The following is a 26,076-nucleotide window of genomic DNA, read 5'->3' on the forward strand; positions in this document are numbered from 1 at the left end:
TAAGTTGAAACATAAACTAAATATGTTGACAAAAATGATTCAAAACAATTATAATATTGACCACACTTTGTGGATCCCTTCCCACATCTGGAGAATCTGATCCTCTCTTTCTTGGGGATGGACAGAGAAACACATATAGCTTGGCTGTTATGTAGAGAGAAGTTCTACAACCATCTCCAAATATGTTAACACTGAAAATCAAAAAAATAAATATTCAGACATTGTATAGGGCAAAAGGGAGAAGGAAGAAAAAAGAGGAAACACAATACCAAGACCTATAAATAAACGAGCATCCATTAAAAATATTTAATTTCTGGGGCAGTTGGGTGGCTCAGTTGACTAAGCATTGGACCTTGCTCAGGTCATGATCCCATGGTTTGTGAGTTCTAGCCCCACATCAGGCTCTATGCTGTCAGCACAGAGCCTGCTTCAGATTCTCTGTCCCCCTCTCTCTCTGCCCCTCCCTGCTCATTCTCTCTCTCTCTCTCACAAATAAGTACGTAAAAACTTTAAAAATATATATATTTAATTTACATAAAGCAAATATTAACAGGTATAAAGGGAGAAACTGACAGTAATACAATCATAATAGGAGACTTTAACACCCCACTTACATCAATGGAGAAGTCATCCAGACAGAAAATCAACAAGGTTAGATGGATGTAACAAATATATACAGAATATTTCATTCAAATACAGCAGAATACATATTCTTTTCAAATGTACATGGAACACTCTCCAGCATAGATCACATCTTAGGCCACAAAACAATACTCAATAAATTTAAGAAGACTGAAATCATATCAAACATCTTTTCCAATCACAACAGTGTAAAAGTAGAAATCAGTTATCAAAAGCAAACAAAAAAACAAAAAACCTGAAATAAACAAAAACATGTGCAACTAAATAACCAATGGATCAATGAAGAAATCAAAGAAGAAATTAAAAAAAAATACATGAAGACAAATGAAAATGAAAACACAATGGTCCGGGGCACCTGGGTAGCTTAGTCAGTTGAGACCCAAAATCTTAAAACTCCCAAAAGAAAACATAGGCTATAATCTCTTGGACATTACCCTAAACAACATATTTATGGATATGTCTCCTCAGGCAAGGCAAACAAAAGTAAAAATAAGCTCCTGAGACTACACTAAAATAAAGAGATTTTGTATAGCAAACAAACAAACCAAACCAAACAAAAACAAAAAACCCCTCAATAAAACAAAAAGACAACACAGTGAATGGGAGAAAATATCTGCATATGATATATCCAATAAGGTTATACTATCCAAAATATAGAACTTATATAACTCAACATCAAAAAAACAAATAATCTGATTTAAAAATGGGCAGAAGACCGGAAAAGACATTTTTCCAAAGACGTACAGATGGCCAATAGAAACATGCAAAGATGCTCAACATCACTAATCATCCAGGAAACAGAAATCAAAACCACAATTAGATACCACCTCGTACCAGTCACAATGGCTAGAATCAAAAAGACAGGAAATAACAACTGCTGGCAAGGATGTGGAGAAAAGGAACCCTCGTGCACTGTTAGTGGAATGTAAATTGGTGCAACTGTTTTGGAAAATAGTATGAAAGTTCCTCAAAAAATTAAAAACAGAACTACCATATGATCCAGTAATTCCTCTTCTGGATGTTTACCCAAACAGAATGAAAATACTAATTTGAAAATAAATATGCACACACCTACGTTTATCACACACGAAGAACAAAACTTTGCCATTTGCAACAATTAAGGATAGAGCTACAGAGTATAATACTAACAGAAATAAGTTACTTAGAGAAAAAAATTACCATATAATTTCACTCATTTGTGGAATTTAAGAAACAAACCATAAATAAATAAATAAATAAATAAATAAATAAATAAATAAATAAATAAAAAGCAAAGGGAAAAAGAGAAAGACAAACCAAGAAACAGACTCTTAGCTATAGAGAACAAACTGATGGTTACCACAGGACAGATGGTGGGGGATGGGTAAAAAAGGTTATGGGGATTAAACAGTGCACTTGTCATGATGAACACTGGGTGATGTACGGAACTGCTGAATCACTATATTACACTCTTGAAACTAACATAGCACTGTATGTTAGCTATACTGCAACTTCAAAAAAAAAAAAAAAGGTGGTATATACATGGAACATTACTCGGCCATAAAAAGAATGATATCTTGCCACTTGTGACAACATAAATGGACCTATAAGATATTTTGCTAAGTGAAGTCAGATAGAGAAAGTCAAATACCATATGATTTCACTTATATCTGGAATATAAAAAAACAAATTAAAAAAAACCCCAAATTTACTCTCATATACAGAAGAAGGGGCACAGGGATGGGGGGAGATAGGCAAATAGACGAAGGGAATTAAGAGGTAAAAACTTCCAGTTAGAAAATATAAATAAGTCACAGACATGAAAAGTACAACATAGAGAATACAGTCAATAATGTAACAATGTTGTATAGTTACCATACTCATCGTGAGGAGCACTGAATAATGTACAGAACTATGGAATGGCTATGTTATACACCTGAAACTAATGTAACACTATGGCAATTATACTTCAATTAGAAAGAAATTAAAGTGTTTTTTTAGGTAATAATTTTTTTCTGTACATGTTCCTTAAAATGTTTTATTAACTGTTAGATATTAACAAATATTATCTTATCCATTTCCTGATAGGATATATTAAAACGTCCCATTGCAATTGTGGATTTTCAAGTCAACTTGTAATTTTGTCATCATTATACATTCTGAGGATCATAATGTGCATACAAGTTCAAATATTTTTTCCTCCAATTTTATTTTTTATTAAATTTTATTAAATTTCTCATTATTCTTAATTCCAAAAATTTACATCACGGTTTTGCCAGTGCCTTCTTGCAAAGATTACCAGGATGACATCTGTGGTCAAAAAGAGAGAGGTAGAATGAATTGTACTGCTAAAAATGACCACAAACCATAAATAACAATAGGATTGTATTGGGGTACCTGGCTGGTTCAGTCGGGGGAGCACGTGACTCTTGATCTCGGGGTTGTGAGCTCAAGCCTCACATTAGGTGTAGAGATTACTTTAAAAAAATTAAATCTTTTAAAAAACAAGAACAGTGGAGTCTGTCAATGCGAAGGTGGTCAAATGGTCTAGGATTTGGACTTGTGAAACTCTTATAGAAATTAATACATTTAAAAAGCAGACATTTTTACAGGGGGATTGGGTACAAAGCACACCCACAGACCCAAGGAAGACCCATGCCCAATAAGGGCCTTCATGCTAGGCTGAAGGGGAAGACTTTTCTTTGCATGGAGCCAGTCTGCAAAGAGGTGATGTGGGTGTTTTATCAAATGCCCAAGTTTCAACAAAAGATCATAAGGCATACAAAGAAGCTTGGAAACATGGCCCACTAAAATCAAATCCTAAATCTCCAGAAAGCAAGCCTAACAAAACACAGGCCTCAGACTTTAGTAGACAATGATTTTTCTTTTTTTTCTTTTTTTTCACTTTACACCCAAGTTAGTGAGCATGTAGTGCAACAATGATCTCAGGAGTAGATTCCTGAACACCCCTTAGGTCAATAAATTTTTAATTAAAGAATTTTACATGTGATTCTTTGCACGGCCAATCACCACAGTTTCTCCAAAATCAGAATCATAATCTTCAAAATAGCCCTTTTGAAAAGCACTTTGGTTCAATCCACAGTTGCCACTGTCACTGCAGAGTTCTTTTCAGTTGGACTTCTTTGATCTCCACTTGTATATGGACAGACTTCAAAAATTCCCCCCACATTTAGGGTCAGAGTAGATGGATCTGATCTTCCTGGTGCTCAATTTCAGACAACCTCTAAATGTGAATGAGTGCAAATCATAATCACCCCTAAACTATCCCACCCTAAAACTGTATAGATTGTTGGGATATGCCAATACCTAAGACTTAAAAAATTTGACTATTACATCTTTCACATAGTTTTAGCAGAAAGACGTCTTGCAGTTCTTCCTACAGATCTAAACACATAGTTCTGTGAATACAGAAAACCACACATATACTCTATGAGGAGTTTCCAATGATGTAGGTCTAGAGACAAAGCCCCATCAGGATAGACCTCAGTTAAAGTGTTCCATCTTCCCAAAAATATAACACCTTTTGTTCTTCTGCAGCCAGAAGCCTAGTAAGGAAAATTCTAGATATCTACGATTAAAGATAGCAAAGGAAGAAGAGGACTGTAGTCAAGGCTGATAAAAGGTTGGTGTCAAAAACAACACCTACCTCACAATTTATCTGTCCCAGGATCAGCTGTGTAATTTCCCCAGAACAATCCAAGTAACATTGTTCATTTTCAGAGAAGCACTTCCCTAAATCTCACATGCTGTAGGGGCTGAGTAGTCCACATGAGAGAACAGAAATCTCTGAATACTGAAACAACTGGTCAGCAATTCTACTGAGTACTTCCAACAGAGAAAATGTAATTGGACAAATGAGTGCTTACTGGTTTTATGTAGTGCCAGAGCAGTGCCCTCCTCAAGATCATGATAATGTGCAGTTAAATGAATCAACACAGCTCAGCCTTCTGATCCTCAACTGAGAGCAAAGGGCTCAGTTATAAGCTGCTGCAGCATATGCCTGTGCTATGGGACACACAAACCCAGCAAGCATATAGAGGAACATAGCTACTGCTATCAATTCTCCCTGCAGAAATTCAGTGAAGTATTTCTTCTTTACCTTTTTTATAGGTTAGGGTCATAGAAATATTGGGCGGAGGGAAGATTTAACTAAAACAGCACTAAGGTTATACTTTTTACCCATTAAAACGGCAAAGGTATATGTGTTAATGATAATACCCAAAGTAGCACAAGGGTGCAAAGAAATGAACACTTTCTTAGACAATTCATGGGAATATACATTGGCATAATCATTCTAAAGGGAAATTTGGCAATATGCAATCAATACTTAAAATACACCCACGGCCTTTGACCATGCAATACCACTTGTAAAAATTTATTCTTAAAGGGACACCTGGGTGGCTCAGTCTGTTGAGTGTCTGACTCTTGATTTCAGCTCAGGTTGTGATCTCATGGTTGTGATATGGAGCCTTGCATCAGGCTCTGTGCTGATGGCATGGACCCTGTTTGGGATTCTCTTTCTCTCTCAAAATAAATAAAAACAAATTATTTTTAGAAAATAATCAAGGATTACCACCACACCACACACCCCCCAAAAAAACCTAGCTACAAAAATATTTACTGGTAGGTTGTTTGCAAAATAGAGGGGGAAATGGAAACAATCTAACCAAAGAAACCCATTTAAATAAATTATGGTATATATCCATATTACCAAACACTATACTATCAATAATAACAATACTGTGGAATGACATAACACTAATGATGATGATAATATTAACAGCAGCTACCAACTGAGGGCCTAGTATGTGATAAATATTATTCTAAGCACTTTACACATCTTAAGCCATCCAATCCCTAAAACAACCCCAGGAGGTAGGTACTGACTATTATTATCCCACTCTACAGATAAGAAAAGAGGGATGTCAGGTAGAGGCTGAAGCAGAGACATTTTACAAAATGTGCCCAAGGTCACAGGGCCAATAAAGGGTCTATCAAGAACACAAGTACCACTTAGCTCCAGGGTCTGAGCTCTCAACAACCCTGGTGTCAATCAAGAATATTCAGTGATATGGGGCGCCTGGGTGGCGCAGTCGGTTAAGCATCCGACTTCAGTCAGGTCACGATCTCGCGGTCCGTGAGTTCGAGCCCCGCGTCGGGCTCTGGGCTGATGGCTCAGAGCCTGGAGCCTGTTTCCGATTCTGTGTCTCCCTCTCTGTCTGCCCCTCCCCCGTTCATGCTCTGTCTCTCTCTGTCCCAAAAGTAAATAAACGTTGAAAAAAAAATTAAAAAAAAAAAAAAAAAAAAGAATATTCAGTGATATGGGAAATATTTCTTGTTGTACTATCAAAAGAAAAAAAGGTAAGAAATAATAAGAAAGAAAAGAGCAAGAGTGAGAGAGAGTGAGGAAAGGGGAGGGGAGAAGGGAAGGGGAAGGGGAAGGGGAGGGAAGGGAAGGGAAGGAAAGGGAAGGAAAGGGAAGGGAGAAGAAGGGGGGAGGCAAGGCAAGACAAGACATGACACAGAAAAACATCTGAAAGACGGTAATACTAACTGAATAGGTAGTGTTACCCTTTGAGTTTTTGGTGTACATTTTCTATAGTTTCCAAATTATTTCAATAGATTAGGTTGACAATTACCCAAAATTTTTTATTTTAATTTTTAAATTGCACACTGAAACAGGTGAACAGTTATTCACCCTGAAAATACTTTGGGAGGTAGCAGCTCACTGGTCCTTAATCATGGAACCTCAAAAAGTGCTTAAGCAGAAAGAGGGCCAATTATTCCAAAGGAGCTAAGAAGACCTTTTGCTTGCATTTATCAAGTTTCTGCTCCCACAGGCTGACATACAAACCCCACTTGGGGCCCACATAATAGTTATGCATTACATTTCTTTTGCATCATTTTAACAGAACAATAGTAAAAGCTCCCTTTCAACGAGTACCTGCTAGAAGTCAGACATTTATGCTAGGGGTTTTACAATACAGTATTCTACTCTTAGCAACAATTTTATAGAGCAGGTATGGCCCATTTTAACACTTGCAGAAACTAAAATTCAGAGAGGTTAAGAGACTTGCCCAAGGCCACAAAACCAGGAAAAGGGAAAACCAGGAACTGGCCCAGCCAGGACTTTACGGCTCTAAGGCCATTCTTCTACCACACCACGTTTTAGGGAGGCAGTGTGGTATGACAGACCACGGATTCTGGAAATTGAGTTTATGTGTGTGAATCCTGGCTCTGTGACTTAAATTCTCCGTGTCTTAGCTCACTCATCGAAAAAATGCAAATATCAATAGTATGTCGGTCACAGGGCGATTATGATCAAGACGTATTACACATAAATCATTTCCATCAGGAAGTATATGCAGACTCTAAACAAATTCATTTAAGGAAGTTGCAGTCAGAAGTATGCAGCATTGATTACATAACCAAACCAAGTAAGCATTCTATAAGTTTTCAATAATACCAAACACATACAGAGCTTACCATGCAGCAAGCCCTGTTGGAAGCACTTTGTACAGATTTATTCACTTACTTCTTCCCAACAAGAGGTTCCAAGAAACCTAGCAAGTTTACATGACTTTCTGCTGGCAATTTTAAAGGACTGGTAACATCCCTTTCTTTACCTGCACTCTTCGTAGATGAGCCACACGCTCCTCTATGGAGGTCTGCAAGGCCAAAGGGACTTTCAAAATCTCTTGGTAATTGTCCATTAGAAACGTCACCAACCTCACAGCTAATAACTCATCCAAGTCTACTTCATCCTTGGAACACAAGATGCAACGGGAAAATGTCTGAACCATCTGAAACAAGAAGGGGAGGTATTTTTTCATGAAACACAGATGAAGTCTTCTTTCCCTACAATGAACTGAGTTCAATCTAATTTGCAAAAAACAAATGTGACTAGTCAGGGAGAAATGGCCCACAGGACAGGGTACACATCTACTCTGACACCTGGCCGTACCTGGTCATCTGAGATGGGCTGATTTTTATCAACCAGCAAAACAGAAGGTGCGTCTCAACTAACAGAGACTCAGCAGACATGCTTGTCTGAGCAGTTTTTTTTTTTTTTTTTTTTTTTAATTTTTTTTTTTTCACGTTTATTTACTTCTGAGACAGAGAGAGAGAGACAGAGCATGAACGGGGGAGGGGCAGAGAGAGAGGGAGACACAGAATGTGAAACAGGCTCCAGGCTCTGAGCTGTTGTCAGCACAGAGCCCGACGCGGGGCTCGAACTCACAGACCGCGAGATCGTGACCTGGCTGAAGTCGGACGCTTAACCGACTGCGCCACCCAGGCGCCCCTTGTCTGAGCAGTTTTTAAAGCACACCCCTTTACATACAGTTTTAAACATATATAAACGAATTCTGAAAATTATTATCACTACCATTACTTGAATCATGTAGCAGTTCAAAGTTCAAAGTACTTTAAAGCCATTTAGTTTACTAATATCCTTATTTCACTATTGATTTTTTTAAAAATCTGCTAGCACAACATATATGCCTCAACAGTTATGTTTTTTCCCAGTTAACTGTAATTTTCTCTAGGATTTTGGGTGTACATTTGACAATCACATTTGAACAAAATCATTAGACTTTGTAACAAGTTCATTAAATGATGAGACTTTACAAAAAGCAGAAATATAAAAAATATTATGTAGCTGCTTTCATAGAAGGCATATTAACTATTTCCTTCTTTAATACTATCCTTTGGATAGATACTTTTTCCTTTTCCTACTAATTTTACTGCTGACAATCTTATTTTGAAACCTACAAGCATGAAATCATGTAATTCTGCTTAATTAGACTTCATTTCATCGACTTACTGCAGAGGATCCTTTATTTTTCATTCACATGTACGTGTACAGAGAGACACGCAGACAGACATTTTTTACCTGGAGACTATGGACCTTAGGGAATCTGAATGCCTTGAAATTGTATGCAAAATTTTACATGTGTATCCTTCTGGGGAACAGTGTAAAGTTTTCTTCAGCCTTTCACAAAGGCCCATTAGCCCCATTACCTATCTACCCAACCAAAACCAAGGTCAAGAATCCCTCTACTGGGCACTGAGTGCTCCTCTGATCTTACCCCACCCCACACTTCTAAAACTGGACCAGAGGACCCCCAGAGGCACACCATGGTTCAGCTGGACGTGAAAAGGACATACACCTCAAAGAAGCATCAAATTTGCTCCAAGGCCTCCAATTTTGAGGAAAATTAAAAATTTTTGTAATAAGAAATTCTAAACATAAACCCTATTTTAAAAAACATGCTAACATTAGCAAAGTAAAATTTAAAATTAGCATATGTGGCACACATGGGTGGCTCCGTGAGTTAAGCGTCTGACTTTGGCTCAGGTCACAATTTCACGGTTCGTGAGTTTGAGCCCCACATCAGGTTCTGCACTGACAGAGCACAGCCTGCTTGGGATTCTCTTTCCCTCCCTCCCTCTCTGCCCCTCCCCTGCTTGCTCTTTCTCTCCTTCAAAAATAAATAGATAGATAGATAGACAGATAGATAGATAGATAGATAGATAGATAGGGGCGCCTGGGTGCCTCAGTCGGTTGGTTGGGTGTCCGTCCAACCTTGGCTCAGGTCATGATCTCACAGCCCGTGAGTTCGAGCCCCGCATCAGGTTCTGTGCTTACAGCTCAGAGCCTGGAGCCTGCTTCGGATTCTGTGTCTCCCTCTCTCTCTCTGCCCCTAGCTCACTCGCATCCTGTCTCTGTCTCTCTCAAAAATAAATAAACGTTAAAAAAATAATAATAAAATAAACAAAAACTTCAAAAAATAATAAAATAAAATTAGCATACATTGGTAAGCAAAACTGAAAATATTTTATGGACCCTAAGATCATAACCTGAGTGAACAAGTTCTCAATCTCCCTGCCAGGCTATCTGATCCATCTCTGTATTTTACTTCTTTCCTCTTTACCCCATTATACAGGCTGCGTCCACTTGTTATAGTGACAAATGCTTCACAACCCTTTTTGTCGTAGAGGAAAGAATACTGTTTTCGTGAGAGACCACTTATCCTCACTGTCCACCCTTCCTTCTCTTTATGTTGACAGTAAGCTCTAGGCAGCAGACCCCTTTAAACTCAGAGCCTATCCCTACTCACTCTCCACTTTGCATTATGTTATTTAAGACACTAACACCCAAAGTGTTTAGTGTCGGGGTGGTTTCCAAGCGATGGCTCTACAAGCAAGCCTGCCTTGCACCTTTCTCTGGCTGCCAAGCTAGTAAACTCTACTCAGGTGGATTTTATTGCCAAAACTGAAGTCAAGTTAGATGGTAGAGATCAACCTACCAGTGTTCGGGTACCAAGGCCATCACACAGGGGTGGCATCTCCTTATTTAGGCAGATTCTTGCCATCATCCTCATCAACAGCTGTAACTTTCTCCTATTTTCGGGTGGCAGGAGGAGGCAGCAAATCTGAAATGCTTCAATAGCCATTTTCTCTTTCTGTAACAAACCTGATTTAGAAAGAAGTTTTTAATCTTTTAAAACCAATAGCCAACTTGACTCCATTATGTTTACATTTTTCAAATTATGTACTATTAAAATTATGTAGAACATGTACACATATCCAACTACGCTGGGCCAAATGATTATAGATCTAATGCACTGGCACCGAAAATACAAACCATCAACTAAGGATGACAAATATATAAAACAAATACAGCCATTTGCCTCTCTCAGATTTTTTGTAGTATTCTTTCCCAGCAAACCAAGAGCAGTCAGGTTAAGTCCAACCTAACACTCAACACTCACAGTTACTATAGGATGAAGACAGCATGAGCAAAGATATGAATGTGTCACTGCTGCCCTGAATTGCCCCCTTGTATTATGTCCCTGGGATGAGCAGAGTCACCATCTAACAGGATTCTCACGGACTGAAAACAGGTCCGATTGGCCTACAGTCAGACCACTGCCAGATGGCTGCACTTCTTCCCAAACAACACACGTCAAATAACCCTTCCTCACACATAAGCTGTTCTTCCTAGCTAAGTGTACCAATTCAATCATGTTATATGCCAGCCCTCCTCAACCAAACTACAGTCTTCTAATACTGTGCTAAAAATCATGGTTCTCTAATACTGTGCTCTCTTCAACCACATTTGTCCCCAGACAAATCCACATCCAAACCCTCTAATGAGAAGAAACTGCTTTCATCAAGTTATTTGTTCCATGTCCAACCTCTTCAAGTTCCCAATGGTTTCTCTTAGAGGCAAAACCATCTTTGGCACCCAGTAAGTATTTCTGACCATCTATGATATGCCAGGAACTGTGCCAAGTCCTGGAAATATGAAAATATGCCAGGTCCCTCACTCTGAAGAGCTGATGTGCTATGAGGAGACACCCATTAAAAAATTGTAAATGGCAAAATGTGAGAGGTGCTGCAAGAGACATCTGCAAGGGTAACATTAGGGAAATTATAAGTCATTCCTTAGGACACAGCACAGGCTTGGCATAGAAGTAAAGCTGGAAAGGTCAACAGAGATGAGACCCGAAAAGGCCTTGAATGCCAGACTAAGGAGCTTGGGTTTGGCCCTGACGGCAGTGGGTGGGCATGGGAGAGAAAAGGAGGCAGAAGGGGAGCTTTAATACACCAAGTTCAATCCTAGATGTTCACTGAAAATACTGCTGCTGATTCTCATCACTAGACCTTCTTTCAACTCTATATAATCAGGTCTATGAAAAGACAAAAGGTTTATGATCAAATATTAATTCTTTCTTTCACTTATCCAACAAATATTTATTAAGCCTTGCCTGTATTCCAGGAACTATTTTAGAAGAGGACATACAGTAGGGAATAAAAACAAAATCCTTGCCTGATGTCATGGAGCTTACTTTCCAGCAGATAATAAGCAAAGAGGTACAAACATATGGCAGGTGGAAAAATGCTATGGAGAAAAAAGAAAGGAGCAGGGGAGTGATGGGATGTGCTCAGAAAAACATTTCTGGTTTTTTGGGAAAGGTCTCCAAGGAGGTGAAATTTGAGCAGAGATCTGAAGGAAATGAGAGTAAGCCAGGGAAGTTATCTGAGAGACAAATTTCCAAGGTGGAGGAAAGAGCAATGACAGAGATTGTGACACGAGAGTATGTTTGGAGTGTGTGAGGAAAAGCAGTGAGGCCAGTGTGAAGACAGAGGAGTGTATAAGAGCATTCAAACAGGAAAGGAGGTTAGAGTGGAAGGTTAAGAGCCACACCAGGCAGAACCTTGTAGGCTACCATTAAGAATTTTGAGTTTTATTATGAGTGACCTCAGAAATCACTGGAGGGTTCTGGGCAGGGGAATCATTAACCTGAATTACTTTTTACTCTGGCAGCTCTAGAGAGAAGAGATTATAAGGGGGTAACACAGAAGGAGGAAGATGAGAAGCATGATGATAGTCTGGATAAGATAGAAGAAGTGGAACTAGTAAGAACTAATTAAATTCTAAATCTCTTTCTCCACAAAGCCTTCTACTTTTTCCATAAAGCTTTCTATCACATTAGCCCACAAATCCCTTCTTTTTCCAAATTATAAACACCTTTTAACAGATTTTACCTTATTTTATTATGATTCATGTATATATACAATATGTGTATTGTATATATGTATTGTTTTATGAAAGAGAAAGCAAGCTAATTGAAAGCATAATCCATTTCCTTTGGCAAGCCTTACTTCCTGATAAAGTACAGGTGAACGTTAAAATACCTATTTGTCAATAGAGTATTACATGGCTATTAAAATGGTAAATTTTGAAGTTATGGAACAATATTTCCAGTACAATATTTATGAAGAAAATCACAATAAACCTTATAAAAATAAGGTAGTAAAAAGAAAAAGATCAAGACTACATCAATTTTTTTTTAATTTTTTTTTAACGTTTATTTATTTTTCAGACAGAGAGAGACACAGCATGAATGGGGGAGGGGCAGAGAGAGAGGGAAACACAGAATCGGAAACAGGCTCCAGGCTCTGAGCCATCAGCCCAGAGCCCGATGCGGGGCTCAAACTCGCGGACCGCGAGATCGTGACCTGAGCTGAAGTCGGACGCTCAACTGACTGAGCCACCCAGGCGCCCCTACATCAATTTTCTTTTAATTTTCAGATTTCTTTGTTGGGACACTGTTAAACTAACACATAAAAGTTACATTCATCAAATCTTTTAAAAAGTCTAAATTCTAAACTTCCAGTTGCTTAAATCCCAAACTTGAAGTTGGTCATGATTCTGGGTTTTATGAAAATTAGGGTGAGAATGTATCAGTAAATCCATCTCAAGAATTAATCTACACAAACCTACACAAATAGGAGACAAAGTCCACCCTTGACTCGCGTACATCCCAAAAACTCACTGGCCCCCCTGTGAAGCCAGGGACTCCCTTCCTTCTGCCACAGATCCCAAGTGAGAACTCCCTGCAATTCATTCCAATTGCCAACTTCCTACCTCCTGTAAAAAGAGAAGCAATGCTACTGATCCCTTCCTCCATTAAATCCCTAATCTCCCCCAAACAATGCCGCAGCATCTGGCTGTGGAGGAGCCACCATCAATAGTTTGAATGAGGGAAGCTCCTGCTGAACAACAGTCCAGAATGTAGAAGGAAGGAGAGTTGCTTATGCCCAAAGCTTGAAGAGTAACATGAAACTATGAGGTTCCTAATACTCCCTCCTGGAGCCTGGAATGCATTTTACCAGAGGAAGGAAAAACAAAACAAAACAAAACACTGTAGGGACTGATTAGGCCTACAGTACCATTAGATTTTAACTACAGCTAAAATTCATAATGAATTAAGTATATTCTGTAAATTGATCTTATAACTTAGCTGTCCTTTACAGCACTGCTTCTTGGGGAAGGAGGCAAGGAGCAGAACATTGTTCTAAACAACATACTCTGAAAGGTTTACAACAAAATCTGTCATTTTGACATAATTTAATTATTTATCAGATAAAATTAAAAAATTAAGACGTTCCTACCTCCCAAAAGGTATAAAAATTGGTACTCCTAATCCCCCCTACTTGTTCTTTTTTTTTTTTTTTTTTTTTTAAGAGAGAGAGAGTGTGCATGAGTGGGAGGGTAGGGGTGTCAGAGAAAGAGAGACAGAGAATGAATCTCAAGCAGGCTCCACGCTTAGCCTGAGGCAGGGCTCAATCCCATGACCCTGGGATCATGACCTGAACCCAAATTCAAGAGTCAGACGCTTAACCCGACTGAGCCACCCAGGCACCTCTAATTTTTCTAATTATACATTATCACCTCCTAATATACTACAGAATTTACTTTTTTGTTATCTACCATTGTTTCCCCTCTGCCTTACTAAAATGTAAGCTCTATATGGGCAGGGATTCCTTTTAGTTTTGTTTACTGATACCTCCAACAGGTAGAACACTACCTGGTAGATCACAGGTGCTTACTAAATATTTTCTGTGGTGAACATATGAATGAATGACTATATGAATGAAGGAATAACAATGAGTCCTCCCTTGCTAGGATTGGAACTAGAATATCTGGCTTAACTCCCCGGTCCCATTGATTGTATATGCTTGGACAAGTCACTTAACCTCCATGAATCCCAATTAACCCAGCAGTAAATTGTGGTGGACGGCCATAAAACCGAATCATTGTAATGAACTGAGGCCCATAGGCTATAAAAGAAAGCCTACGTGAATTGAAACTTTTAATAGCATTGATGATAGCTGCTGCTGCTGCTACTACTACAATTACTACTACTAAATTAAAGCATTAAGACTAATACCAGGGTGGAAAAAAGGATGCAAATCAGATGCAACTTTGGCTAGATTTTCTTAAAAAGTCAGTTAAGGAACGTACTGTGCACTAGTACAGAGACGTGAATTTGGCTCTGGATCTCTGTGATGAGAGAATAAATAAAGTCCCACAATGCCCCAGCAGAACTGTATTACTGAGTAACAAATCATCTAAGAATGCCCTCCTCAAGCCTATATGCCTCAGCAGTTGCATAACCCTATGACAGAGGATGGAAAAAAATATAAACATATGTAAACATCATCTCATGCAATGGTTATGTCAACTTGACCATGCGTAATTCAGAAAGACTCACAATTATGACTTTTTGGGTCACTGGAACAATCTCATGCCCACATTATTATTAGGTAAAAACAGCTAAGTCTGACTTACTGATGTTAGAAGGATATATAACAACCCTTAAATTTATATAACAACCCTTAAACAACCCTATAACAACCCTTAAATTTTTCTTGACTTTTCAGCTGAAAGAATGTGGATGCCTGTGTTGCCATCAATGACAGAACTATCACAATATTTGGTAGTTGGCCCCTTGTTAACCTAAAGATTATAGAAGTCTTTGTTAGAATTAACTACTAATGTATAATGTACAACACTACAGTCTTAAAACTTAGGTGAAAGTTGTTCTTTAGGCAAAAGGCTTACCTTTCAACAGCGTTTAATTTGCTAACTGATATAGCAACTGTGTGGCTGAACACAAGATTTCAAGGATGAACTACAACAGCTGACCTGCTTTGGTTGCTTACTCCAATCAAATAATTCAAATAGATAAAAAGTTCACTGAGAAAAACACAAAAGAAATTATCTCATGTCCATAAGTGGCAAGAATTAGGAGTAGGGACTCACCTGACATGAAAGCAAGACTTGCTACAAAGCTATAGTTAATTAAACAGTATGATGCTACCATGAGAAAACATAAAAGACCAACATGACAAATTTGGAAGTCTAGAAACAGGCCCAAGTATGCTTGGGAACCTGATACATCACAGAAATGTCATCACCAATCAGCAAGGAAAGAATGGTCTGTTCAAAAAAGGTGTTTGGAATAACCTAATAACCATATGTCAGGAAAAAAATTAAATCATTAAAATTAAATTATTAAAAATACAGAAAATTCTGACTCCAACCAAGATAGAACAGCAAGGCCCAGACTAACCCTCCCTCCACAAACAGCTAGAAAACTGGACAAATTTTATGCAATAACAATTTCTATACATGGGATAGCGAAACAGTACCATAATTCCTGAGAAAAGAGAACAAAACAAACAAGCTCTACAATTTCTCCACATTATGCCTAGAGGCACATTCTAAAACATGTATCAGAGACAGCTCAAGCAGATGGAAGAGACAGACTGGAGTTTGTGGAGGCTGAGTCAGCTGGACATTGCAAAGCAGAGTTCCAACTGCAGAGAACTAAACAGAAGAAAGCTTCCATAAACCTACATAGAAATCCCCTGAGACTCTGATGAACACTGAAATGCATATACATGATTAAGGCAAAACTCTAGGAGGTCATACAAAAAACAACCAGTGAGCTTTGAGCTGAACAGTTCCCAGAGCTCACATAGAAGAGAGCCCTGCTGATCACTGAAGGCATTTCACAGAAAGCCCAGCAGGATTATGCTTCAATAGTAGGACCAAACTTCACTTCAGTAAAGGTTAATCTAATCTGGCCTTAAAAACAGCTTTAAGGGGCGACTGGGTGGCGCAGTCGGTTAAGCGTCCGACTTCAGCCAGGTCACGATCTCGCGGTCCGTGAGTTCGAGCCCCACGTCGGGCTCTGGGCTGATGGCTCGGAGCCTGGAGCCTGTTTCCGATTCTGTGTCTCCCTCTCTCTCTGCCCCTCCCCCGTTCATGCTCTGTCTCTCTCTGTCCCAAAAATAAATAAACGTTGAAAAAAAAAAAATTAAAAAAAAAAAAAAAACAGCTTTAAAAATAAGACACAGGGGCGCCTGGGTGGCTCAGTCGGTTGAGGATCCGACTTCAGCTCAGGTCATGATCTCACAGTCTGTGAGTTCGAGTCCCGCGTCGGGCTCTGTGCTGACAGCTCAGAGCCTGGAGCCTGTTTCAGATTCTGTGTCTCCCCCTCTCTGCCCCTTCCCCGCCATGCTCTTTCTCTCTCTGTCTCTCAAATATGAATAAATGTTAAAAAAAAATTAAAAAAAAATAAAAATAAAAATAAAAATAACACACAAATGAATCAAAAAGAAATTCAATTAAATTAACTGCCTAAGAGAACAAAGCTTACCCTCTTCAAAGGAAGATAACGAAATTCAGATACTCAACAAGGAAAAACATTTTGTTCAAACAAAATCACTAGACATACCAATAAGCAAAAAGTATGATCCATGGCAGGAGAAAAAATTAGTAGAAAATCATAAAAATAGCCACAGATAAAGAACTTAGAGAAAAGTATGTTACAAAAGATATTCTATGTTCTCATATTATTAGAAAATATATAAATACAGGAAGGAGAAAATGGAAGATATAAAGAAAAACCAAATGGGGGGCGCCTGGGTGGCGCAGTCGGTTAAGCGTCCGACTTCAGCCAGGTCACGATCTCGCGGTCCGTGAGTTCGAGCCCCGCGTCGGGCTCTGGGCTGATGGCTCGGAGCCTGGAGCCTGTTTCCGATTCTGTGTCTCCCTCTCTCTCTGCCCCTCCCCTGTTCATGCTCTGTCTCTCTCTGTCCCAAAAATAAATAAACGTTGAAAAAAAAAAAAATTAAAATAAAAAAAAAAAAAAAAAAGAAAAACCAAATGGAACTTCTAGAAATGAAAAATCCTCATCCTCAAAACAAACACTCACTAGGTGAGAACCATAGCAGATTAACACTTCAAAAAAAGAAAAAAGAAAACTTAAATTCACAGTAAATGAATCAGCCAAAATAGAAGCAAAGTAGGCAAAAAAGTAGGGAAAAAAATAAACAGAGCTGCAGCAAGCTGTGGGAAAGCATCAGATGACCTAAACTCTGTGTCATTAGAAAAGTAGGAGTCACAGAAAAAAATATTTGAAGAAATAATTGCTAAAAATGTTCCAAATTTGGTGAAATTGATAAATCAACAGAATAAAGAAATTCAATGAATCAAAGGGCAAAAAACACAAAAAAACTCTTAAAAGCACATTATAATTAAATTCCCAAAATCAGTGATAAAGAAAATCTCAAAAACAGTCAGAGGGAAAAAGGCACATTACAAACAGAAGAACAAAAATAAGTAATGACCATAGACTTTTCTTCAGAAACTACTCAAGCCAGAAGACACCTTCAAAGTGCTAAATAAAGAAAATTATCTTAGAATTCTATATCCATTAAAAATACTTTCCAGAATTAAGTCTGAAGAAAGACGTTTCAGAACCCCAACCTCCGCCTAAAAATCTACAGCCAAGAGACCTATACCATAAAAATGTCATAGGGCATTATTCCAGCAGAAGGAAAATGATACCAGATGGTAATGATACCAGATGGATCTGCATAAAGGAATGAAGATTCCCAGAAAAGATTAATATGTGAATAAATGAAAAGAATAATATGTGAATAAAAGATTGCTTTGTGTTCCTTAATTTCTTTAAAAGAAAATTACCTGCCCAAAGAAAAAATAACATACAATAGGGCTTATTACAAATGTTATAAAAGAATATATCACACAAAATGGATGATGATAATATCAGAAAGGATAGAAAAGAGAAAAAAAAAGGATACAGTAACATGATAACATTATATGTGAAGAAATATGATATTTAAAGGTAAGCAAAGGTTTCTTGAGACAAAAAGCATGAACCATAAAAGAAAATGATAAAATAGACTTCATCAAAACTAAAAGCTTCTGCTTTTTCATAAATTTTTTTTTTTCAACGTTTATTTATTTTTGGGACAGAGAGAGACAGAGCATGAACGGGGGAGGGGCAGAGAGAGAGGGAGACACAGAATCGGAAACAGGCTCCAGGCTCCGAGCCATCAGCCCAGAGCCCGACGCGGGGCTCGAATTCACGGACCGCAAGATCATGACCTGGCTGAAGTCGGACGCTTAACCGACTGCGCCACCCAGGCGCCCCTTAAAAGCTTCTGCTTTTTCAAAGACATTGTTAAGGAAAAGAAACAAAAGACCACAATTTGGGAGAAAATATTTACGATACATAATCAAAGAAAGGACTTAAAGGCAGAATATGCAAACACCTCTTACAACTCAATAAGAGAACAAACAAGCCAATAAAAAGCAGAATATTTCAATAGACACTTCACAAAAGAAGATAACAGAAAAGCCATTGGGCAAATGAAAACATGCTCAATATAACTAGTCATTAGAAACATACAGCTAAAAACCACAAAGATATAGCACTACCCACCTACTAAGTGTGCTAAAACAAAAGACTGACAGTATCAAATGTTGACAAGGATGTAGAACTACCAAAACTCTTACACATCATTGATGGGGATGTAAAATGGCACAACAATTTTGGAAAATACCTTGTCAGTTTCATAATGAAAGTAAATATACATTTATCATATGACTCAGCAATTCCACCCCTAACTATTTACTCAAAAGGAGATAAGATACATGTTCATACAGCTTTATTCATAATGGCCCAAGAATGGATACAATCCACCTGTTCTGCATGGATAAACCAATTATGGTTTGTAGTATATCCATGCACTAGAATACTCAGCAAAACAAGCCAGATACAAAGTACACAGTGTATAATTCCACTTGTATGAAATGCTTAAAAAGAAAACCTAATCTATCGGATAAAAAGCTTCTATTTCTGGTTGTCTGGTGCCAGTGGTGGCATTGGGGACTGACTAAGAGACAGCACAAGAGAACCTTCAGAACTAATGGAAATGACCTGTTAATTTAATGCTAATTACACTAGTATAAACTCATCAAAACTCACTGAACTATACTTAAAATGAGTGCATATTAATTGTATATTATGTATGTTAATTATACCTTAATAAAGTCAACTTTATAAAGTTAAAATAAATTATTTATTCATTTAAATAAATTAAATAAATCAAAAGAAATTAGAGCCCTAAACATGAAAAATGCAAAACTTAAAAATCTTAAAAGTACAGAATCTCTTTGTGACAGATTTCTTAAGATACACAAGTAAATTAATTTGACCAAAATAGAACATAAAAGGTTTTTTTTTTACCTTTTGATTAAAACCAAAAGAGAAGCCACAGACTATGAAATATTTGCAAGACACAAGGTATGAAGAATTAGTACCTAGAATATATTTTTAGAATGAAGAAAGAAAGAAAGAAAGAAAGGAAGGAAGGAAGGAAGGAAGGAAGGAAGGAAGGAAGGAAAGAAAAGAAAAGAAAAGAAAAGAAAAGAAAAGAAAAGAAAGAAAGAAAGAAAGAAAGAAAGAAAGAAAGAAAGAAAGAAAAGGGAAGGAAGGAAGAAACCAAGAGAAAAAAATGGGTAAAAGACAGAAAAAGTATTTCACCCAAGAAGAAATCCATATGACCAATAAACAGCAACAAGATTCCTTTTCACACACATCAGATTGCAAAAATTAAAAAGCCCCAGCAATTGTTTGGCCTTGTAACATGTAGCAACAGGGCCAGTTAGGGATCTTAAGCCACGTTTGGGGGTTTGAGGGGGTTGCTGACACTGCTGCCACGTTTGATCATGTGCAATGACAGGCTTTGATAACAAACACAGATTTCTACCACACAAGTTACAGCATCAATGACCAATCACAGCAATCCTATGACATGTAGGAAGTGGAGGACCCTACAGCAAACAGTTTGCTGGCTATGACTACTCACAGCAAGGCCAATTTGTCCCTCTAGACATGAGGCAGCCATAACAGCCACATACCAGGCCAATTTTCCAGCCAACTCAGGCATACACTCTAACACATTAGCTTGTCTATGGAAAACACTTTGAGGATAAGCCACCTTTATTAGAAGAATCAGGTATCAATTGTGACCACATCTGGCAAAAAACATGAACAGTGTTACATCCATTACAAGTGGCAGATGGCAGCATCATGAATGTGACTGATTTGGCACAACCAATGGTTTTTTGCCTTGCCTTTGGAGCCACATTGTTACTGGCTGGCAAAATCCAGTTTGGCTATGTATGTGGCATAAGTGCACTTGGATGTCTAGTTTTTGTCTACTAAACTGAGTATGACAGGTATTTCATTTGGTTGTGGCAAGTGTCCGTGGATACTGTCTTCTTCCCATGATCCTACTTTCCAGCTCTGCAGTGATATTTTCTTTGCAAGGAATGGCAAGAGTCATTCTCGCTGCTGGAATTACTGGATGGTGCAGTTTTCCCCCTTCCAAAATTTTTAATTCTGCATTAGCCATGGAAGAACAGCCACTTCTAGTAGCATATCCCTGTGCTTTGTTGAACGGAGTCTTTGCCCTAATTTCCATTTAATGAACTGAATTTATCTGGCATGGGGACATCACTGGGCCAAAAAGGACTCTGAACTCTTAAACTAGACCAGTGAACTGCTACAGGGCATCTCTCATGCAGATCTAAATTTTGGGTTTTGGTGCGGTAGAAGTAAAGATTATCTTTCGTTCATTTTTATAGAACTTCTGAATACTATCTTGGATTTACCTGCAGCATGAGTAGCTTTAAATGTTTGTGCTTATACAAATAAGAAGTGCTATTTCTTTCCTGTTCCTGCGGCCTTTGAAAAAACAAGTGTTTTTTCTTGTAAACTATTAAAATGCTTTCGACAGAATTTTAACAACTGTGGGAAACTAACCACAGAGCTGATAACGTTTCTCAAAACCACCCAGTCATAGTTAAGAAAACACAAGACTTATTGCAGAAATAGTTCTCCAAGGGATTAAGAAAGAAAAATCACCTGTATTCTCCAGTTAGATGAGCTTGAAGCAAAAATGCAATCCCAATGTAGAGTTTTAGGAGTTTGCCCTTCAAAAATTTGATATTCCTTTAAATTATCATGGAGTTTTGCTAAAATTAAACAATATAAGAAGTTCACAATCTACTTTATTGTAGATGGAAATATGAACACCTGTTGAGATTAGCATTAAATAAACCATAATGACATAGACTGGCCATGTTAATGTATATAGTTGAATCTCCAAGTTTCCGGGGGGGGGGGGGAATCAACATTTTTTTTGAGAAAAATACTTAAAATGTCACTATTTCAGTACTGCAGTTACCGATGTAAAATGCATTTGATGCTTAGTAATTAAATTTTTCCCAATTAAAAAAATTTAATGCCTGATGAAACCAAGTATTGGTAAAAAAAAAAAAAAAAGGTCCAACAGAAATATATTTCTAATATATGTGTAAGTTGCTGTGACTCTGGAAAGCAATTTGCTTCAACTAGTAAAGATGTAAATAGCAAACAGCCCAGCAGTTCAGCTTCTAGATATAAAGACATGGATGTTTTGTATCACTGTACAGTATATGTGTTAAATTAGGGTGATGGACACATAGATGTCTCTTATATTACTCTCCACACTGACAATTTAACCACTATCCTCCTCCCAAATAGTACTTAAAGTGAAAGTTTGGAAATCAGATTTCAGGGTCACTCATTTCATGTCACTGGAGAATTATATTTTCTACAGACAATATTTCCAATAAAAATGAACACAAAAACTACTAAATCTTGGCTTCTATATATCATTCTCTACTCACAGGAAGCAAGAATCCTTGAAGAAATGCCTGAGAAAGAAAGAATAAGAATCTTTCCTGCCAGAAAATAAGAAAGTGTTCCAAGAATGATAGGGATGTGGTTTAAAAAATATATAATACATGAGCTAGTTTTTAAGGACCTCCTTCAGGGATTCCAATTACATGTATATTAACTACTTCATATTGCTCTATATGTCACTAGGGCTGTGTTTGACGCATGTTGTTTGTTTTGTTTCTGGACCCTGTTCCCTCTGTGCTTTCTTTAGGCTAGCTTTTATTACTCTATATTCAAGTTCACTGATCTTTTCTTCTGCAATGTCTAATCTGTTCCTAAACCCATTCAATGAAATTTCCACTTCGCCTGTTTTGAACATTTCATATAAATGGAATCATACAAAATAAGGTATTTTGTGTCTGGCTTCTTTCACTTAGAATAATGTTTCAAGGTTCAACCATGTTATAGCATGTAACAATACTTCATTCCTTTTCATGGCTGCATAATATCCCATCGTGTGGATATATTAAATATTTTCATTCATCATTTTTTTCTCTTTAGTTTGTTTTTTAATTTCATTTTTTATTTTGTAAAAGTCACATCCAAATTGGTTAGCATATAGTAAAACAATGATTTCAGGAGTAGATTCCTTAATGCCCCTTACCCATTTAGCCCATCTCCCCTTCCACAACCCCTCCACCAAACCTCAGTTTGTTCTCCATATTTATGAGTCTCTTCTGTTTTGGCCCCTTCCCTGTTTTTATATTATTTTTGTTTCCCTTCCCTTATGTTAATTCGTCTTGTCTCTTAAAGTCCTCATATGAGTGAAGTCATATGATTTTTGTCTTTCTCTGACTGACTAATTTCACTTAGCATAATACCCTCCAGTTCCATCCACGTAGTTGCAAATGGCAAGATTCCATTCTTTTTGATTGCCAAGTAATACTCCATTGTATAGATATACCACCTTTTCTTCATCCATTCATCCATCGATGGACATTTGGGCTCTTTCCATACTTTGGCTATTGTGGATAGTGCTCCTATAAACATGGGGGTGCATGTTTGCACCTTCAAAACAACACACCTGTATCCTGTGGATAAATGCCTAGTAGTGCAATTGCTGGGTCATAGGGTAGTTCTATTTTTAGTTTTTTGAGGAACCTCCATACTGTTTTTCAGAGTGGCTGCGCCAGCTTACATTCCCACCAACAATGCAAAAGAGATCCTCTTTCTCTACATCCTCACCAATATCTATTGCTACCTGAGTTGTTAATGTTAGCCAAGCTGACAGGTGTGAGGTGGTATCTCACTGTGGTTTTGATTTGTATTTCCCTGAATATGAGTGATGTTGAGCATTTTTTCATGTGTCAGTTGACCATCTGGATGTCTACCTTGGAGAAGTGTCTATTCATGTCTTTTGCCCATTTCTTCACTGGATTGTTTTTTGGGTGTTGAAGTTCTTTACAAGTTTTGGATACTAACCCTTTATCTGATATGTTGTTTGCAAATATCTTCTCCCATTCTGTCGGTTGCCTTTTAGTTTTGCTGATTGTTTCCTTCACTGTGCAGAAGTTTTTTATTTTGATGAGGTCCCAGTAGTTCATTTTTGCTTTTGTTTCCCTAGCCTCCAGAGACAAGAGGCAAGAAGTTGAGTAAGTTGAGTAAGAAGTTGCTGCGGCCAAGATCAAAGACGTTTTTGCCTGCTTTCTCCTCGAGGATTTGATGGCTTCCCGTCTTACATTGAGGTCTTTCATCCATTTTGAGTTTATTTTTGTGTATGGTGTAAGAAAGTGGTCCAGGTTCATTCTTCTGCATGTCACTGTCCAGTTTTCCCAGCACCACTTGCTGAAGAGACTGTCTTTATTCCATTGGATATTCTTTCCTGCTTTGTCAAAGATTAATTGGCCACACGTTTGTGGGTCCATTTCTGGGTTCTCTATTCTGTTCCATTCAGGTGAGTATCTGTTCTTGTGCCAGTACCATACTGTCTTGATGACTACAGCTTTGTAGTAGAGCTTGAAGTCTGGGACTGTGATGCCTTCTGCTTTGGTTTTCTTTTTCAAGATCGCTTTGGTTATTCGGGGTCTTTTCTGCTCCCATACAAATTTTAGGATTGTTTGTTCTAGCTCTGTGAAGAATGCTGGTGTTACTTTCATAGGGATTGCATTGAATATGTAGATTGCTTTGGGTAGTATCGACATTTTAACAATATCTGTTCTTCCCATCCAGGAGCATGGAATCTTGTTCATTTTTTTGTGTCTTCAAATTCTTTCATAAGCTTTCTATAATTTTCAGATTTTTTACCTCTTTGGTTAGATTTATTCCTAGGTATTTTATGGTTTTTGGTGCAACTATAAATGGGATTGATTCCTTGATTTCTCTTTCTGTCGCTTCATTGTTGGTGTATAGGAATGCAACTGATTTCTCTGTGTTGATTTTATATCCTGAAACTTTGCTGAATTCATGAATCAGTTCTAGCAGTTTTTTGGTGGAATCCTTTGGGTTTTCCATATAGAGTATCATGTCATCTGCAAAGAGTGAAATTTTGACCACCTCCTGGCCCATCTGGATGCCTTTTATTTCTTTGTGTTGTGTGATTGCTGAGGCTACGACTTCCAATACTATGCTGAATAACAGTGGTGAGAGTGGACATCCCTGTCTCGTTCCTGACCTTAGGGGAAAGCTCTCAGTTTGTCCCCATTGAGGATGATATAGCCGTTGGGTCCTTCACATATGGCTTTTATGATCTCGAGGTATGCTCCTTCTATCCCTACTTTCTTGAGGGTTTTTATCAAGAAAGGATGCTGTATTTTGTCAAATGCTTTCTCTGCATCTATTGAGAGGATCATATGGTTCTTTTCCTTTCTTTTACTGATGTGATGAATCCCGTGAATTGTTTTGCAGATATTGAACCAGCCCTGCATCCCAGGTATAAATCCCACTTGGTCATGGTGAATAATTTTTTTAATGTATTATTGGATCTGGTTGGCTAATATCTTGTTGAGGATTTTTGCATCCATGTTCATTAGGGAAATTGGTCTATAGTTCTCCTTTATAGTGGGGTCTCTGTCTGGTTTTGGAATCAAGGTAATGCTGGCTTCATAGAAAGAGTTTGGAAGTTTTCCTTCCATTTCTATTTTTTGGAACAGTTTCAAGAGAATAGGTGTCAACTCTTCCTTAAATGTTTGGTAGAATTCCCCTGGAAAGCCATTTGGTCCTGGACACTTGTTTTTTGGAAGATTTTTTATTACTAATTCGATTTCCTTACTGGTTATGGGTCTGTTCAAATTTTCTATTTCTTCCTGTTTCAGTTTTGATAGTGTATATGTTTCTAGGAATTTGTCCATTTCTTCCAGATTACCCACTGGCATATAATTGCTCATAATATTCTCTTATTATTGTTTTTATTTCTGTTGTGTTGGTTGTGATCTCTCCTCTTTCATTCTTGATTTTAGTTATTTGGGTCCTTTCCTTTTTCTTCTTGATCAAACTGGCTAGTGGTTTATCAATTTTGTTAATTCTGTCAAAGAACAAGCTTCTAGTTTCATTGATCTGTTTTTTTGGTTTCGATAGCATTAATTTCTGCTCTAATCTCTATTGTCTTCTGCTGGTTTGGGGTTTTATTTGCTGTTCTTTTCCCATCTCCTTAAGGCATAAGGTTAGATTGTGTATCTGAGATCTTTCTTCCTTCTTTAGGAAGGCCTGGATTGCTATATACGTTCCTCTTATGACTGCCTTTGCTGCGTCCCAGAGGTTTTGGGTTGTGGTGTTATCAGTTTCACTGACTTCCATATACTTTTTAATTTCCTCTTTAACTGCTTGGTTAGCCCATTCATTCTTTACTAGGATGTTCTTCAGTCTCCAAGTATTTGTTACCTTTGCAAATTTTTTCTTGTGGTTGATCTTGAGTTTCATAGCATTATGGTCTGAAAATATGCACAGTATGATCTTGATCTTTTTGTACTTACTTAGGGCTGATTTGTGTCCCAGTATATGGTCTATTCTGGAGAACGTTCCATGTGCACTGGAG

General features: G+C 37.8%; 1 protein-coding gene, 1 non-coding gene and 1 pseudogene across 3 annotated transcripts in view; 1 reads left to right on the top strand and 2 right to left on the bottom strand.

The window, feature by feature from the left end:
• Positions 1-26,076, bottom strand: part of DEPDC1B (DEP domain containing 1B) — an 86,654-nt gene that overhangs the window by 2,730 nt on the left and 57,848 nt on the right. For both annotated transcript variants that reach the window (XM_045494044.1, XM_045494054.1), the window contains 2 exons: positions 9,954-10,120; positions 7,269-7,445 (listed from right to left, as the gene is read on the bottom strand). In XM_045494044.1, the coding sequence (XP_045350000.1) occupies positions 7,269-7,445; positions 9,954-10,120 (344 nt within the window). The remainder of the gene's footprint in view (positions 1-7,268; positions 7,446-9,953; positions 10,121-26,076) is intronic.
• On the bottom strand, positions 4,000-4,130 carry LOC123582131. Its single transcript, XR_006704224.1, has one exon. It is a non-coding gene; the product is annotated as a small nucleolar RNA SNORA18 (small nucleolar RNA).
• Positions 20,055-20,841, top strand: LOC123606109 (annotated as a pseudogene).

This window comes from Leopardus geoffroyi, chromosome A1 (genome assembly GCF_018350155.1).
Source record: "Leopardus geoffroyi isolate Oge1 chromosome A1, O.geoffroyi_Oge1_pat1.0, whole genome shotgun sequence".
Classification (NCBI taxonomy): domain Eukaryota; kingdom Metazoa; phylum Chordata; class Mammalia; order Carnivora; family Felidae; genus Leopardus; species Leopardus geoffroyi.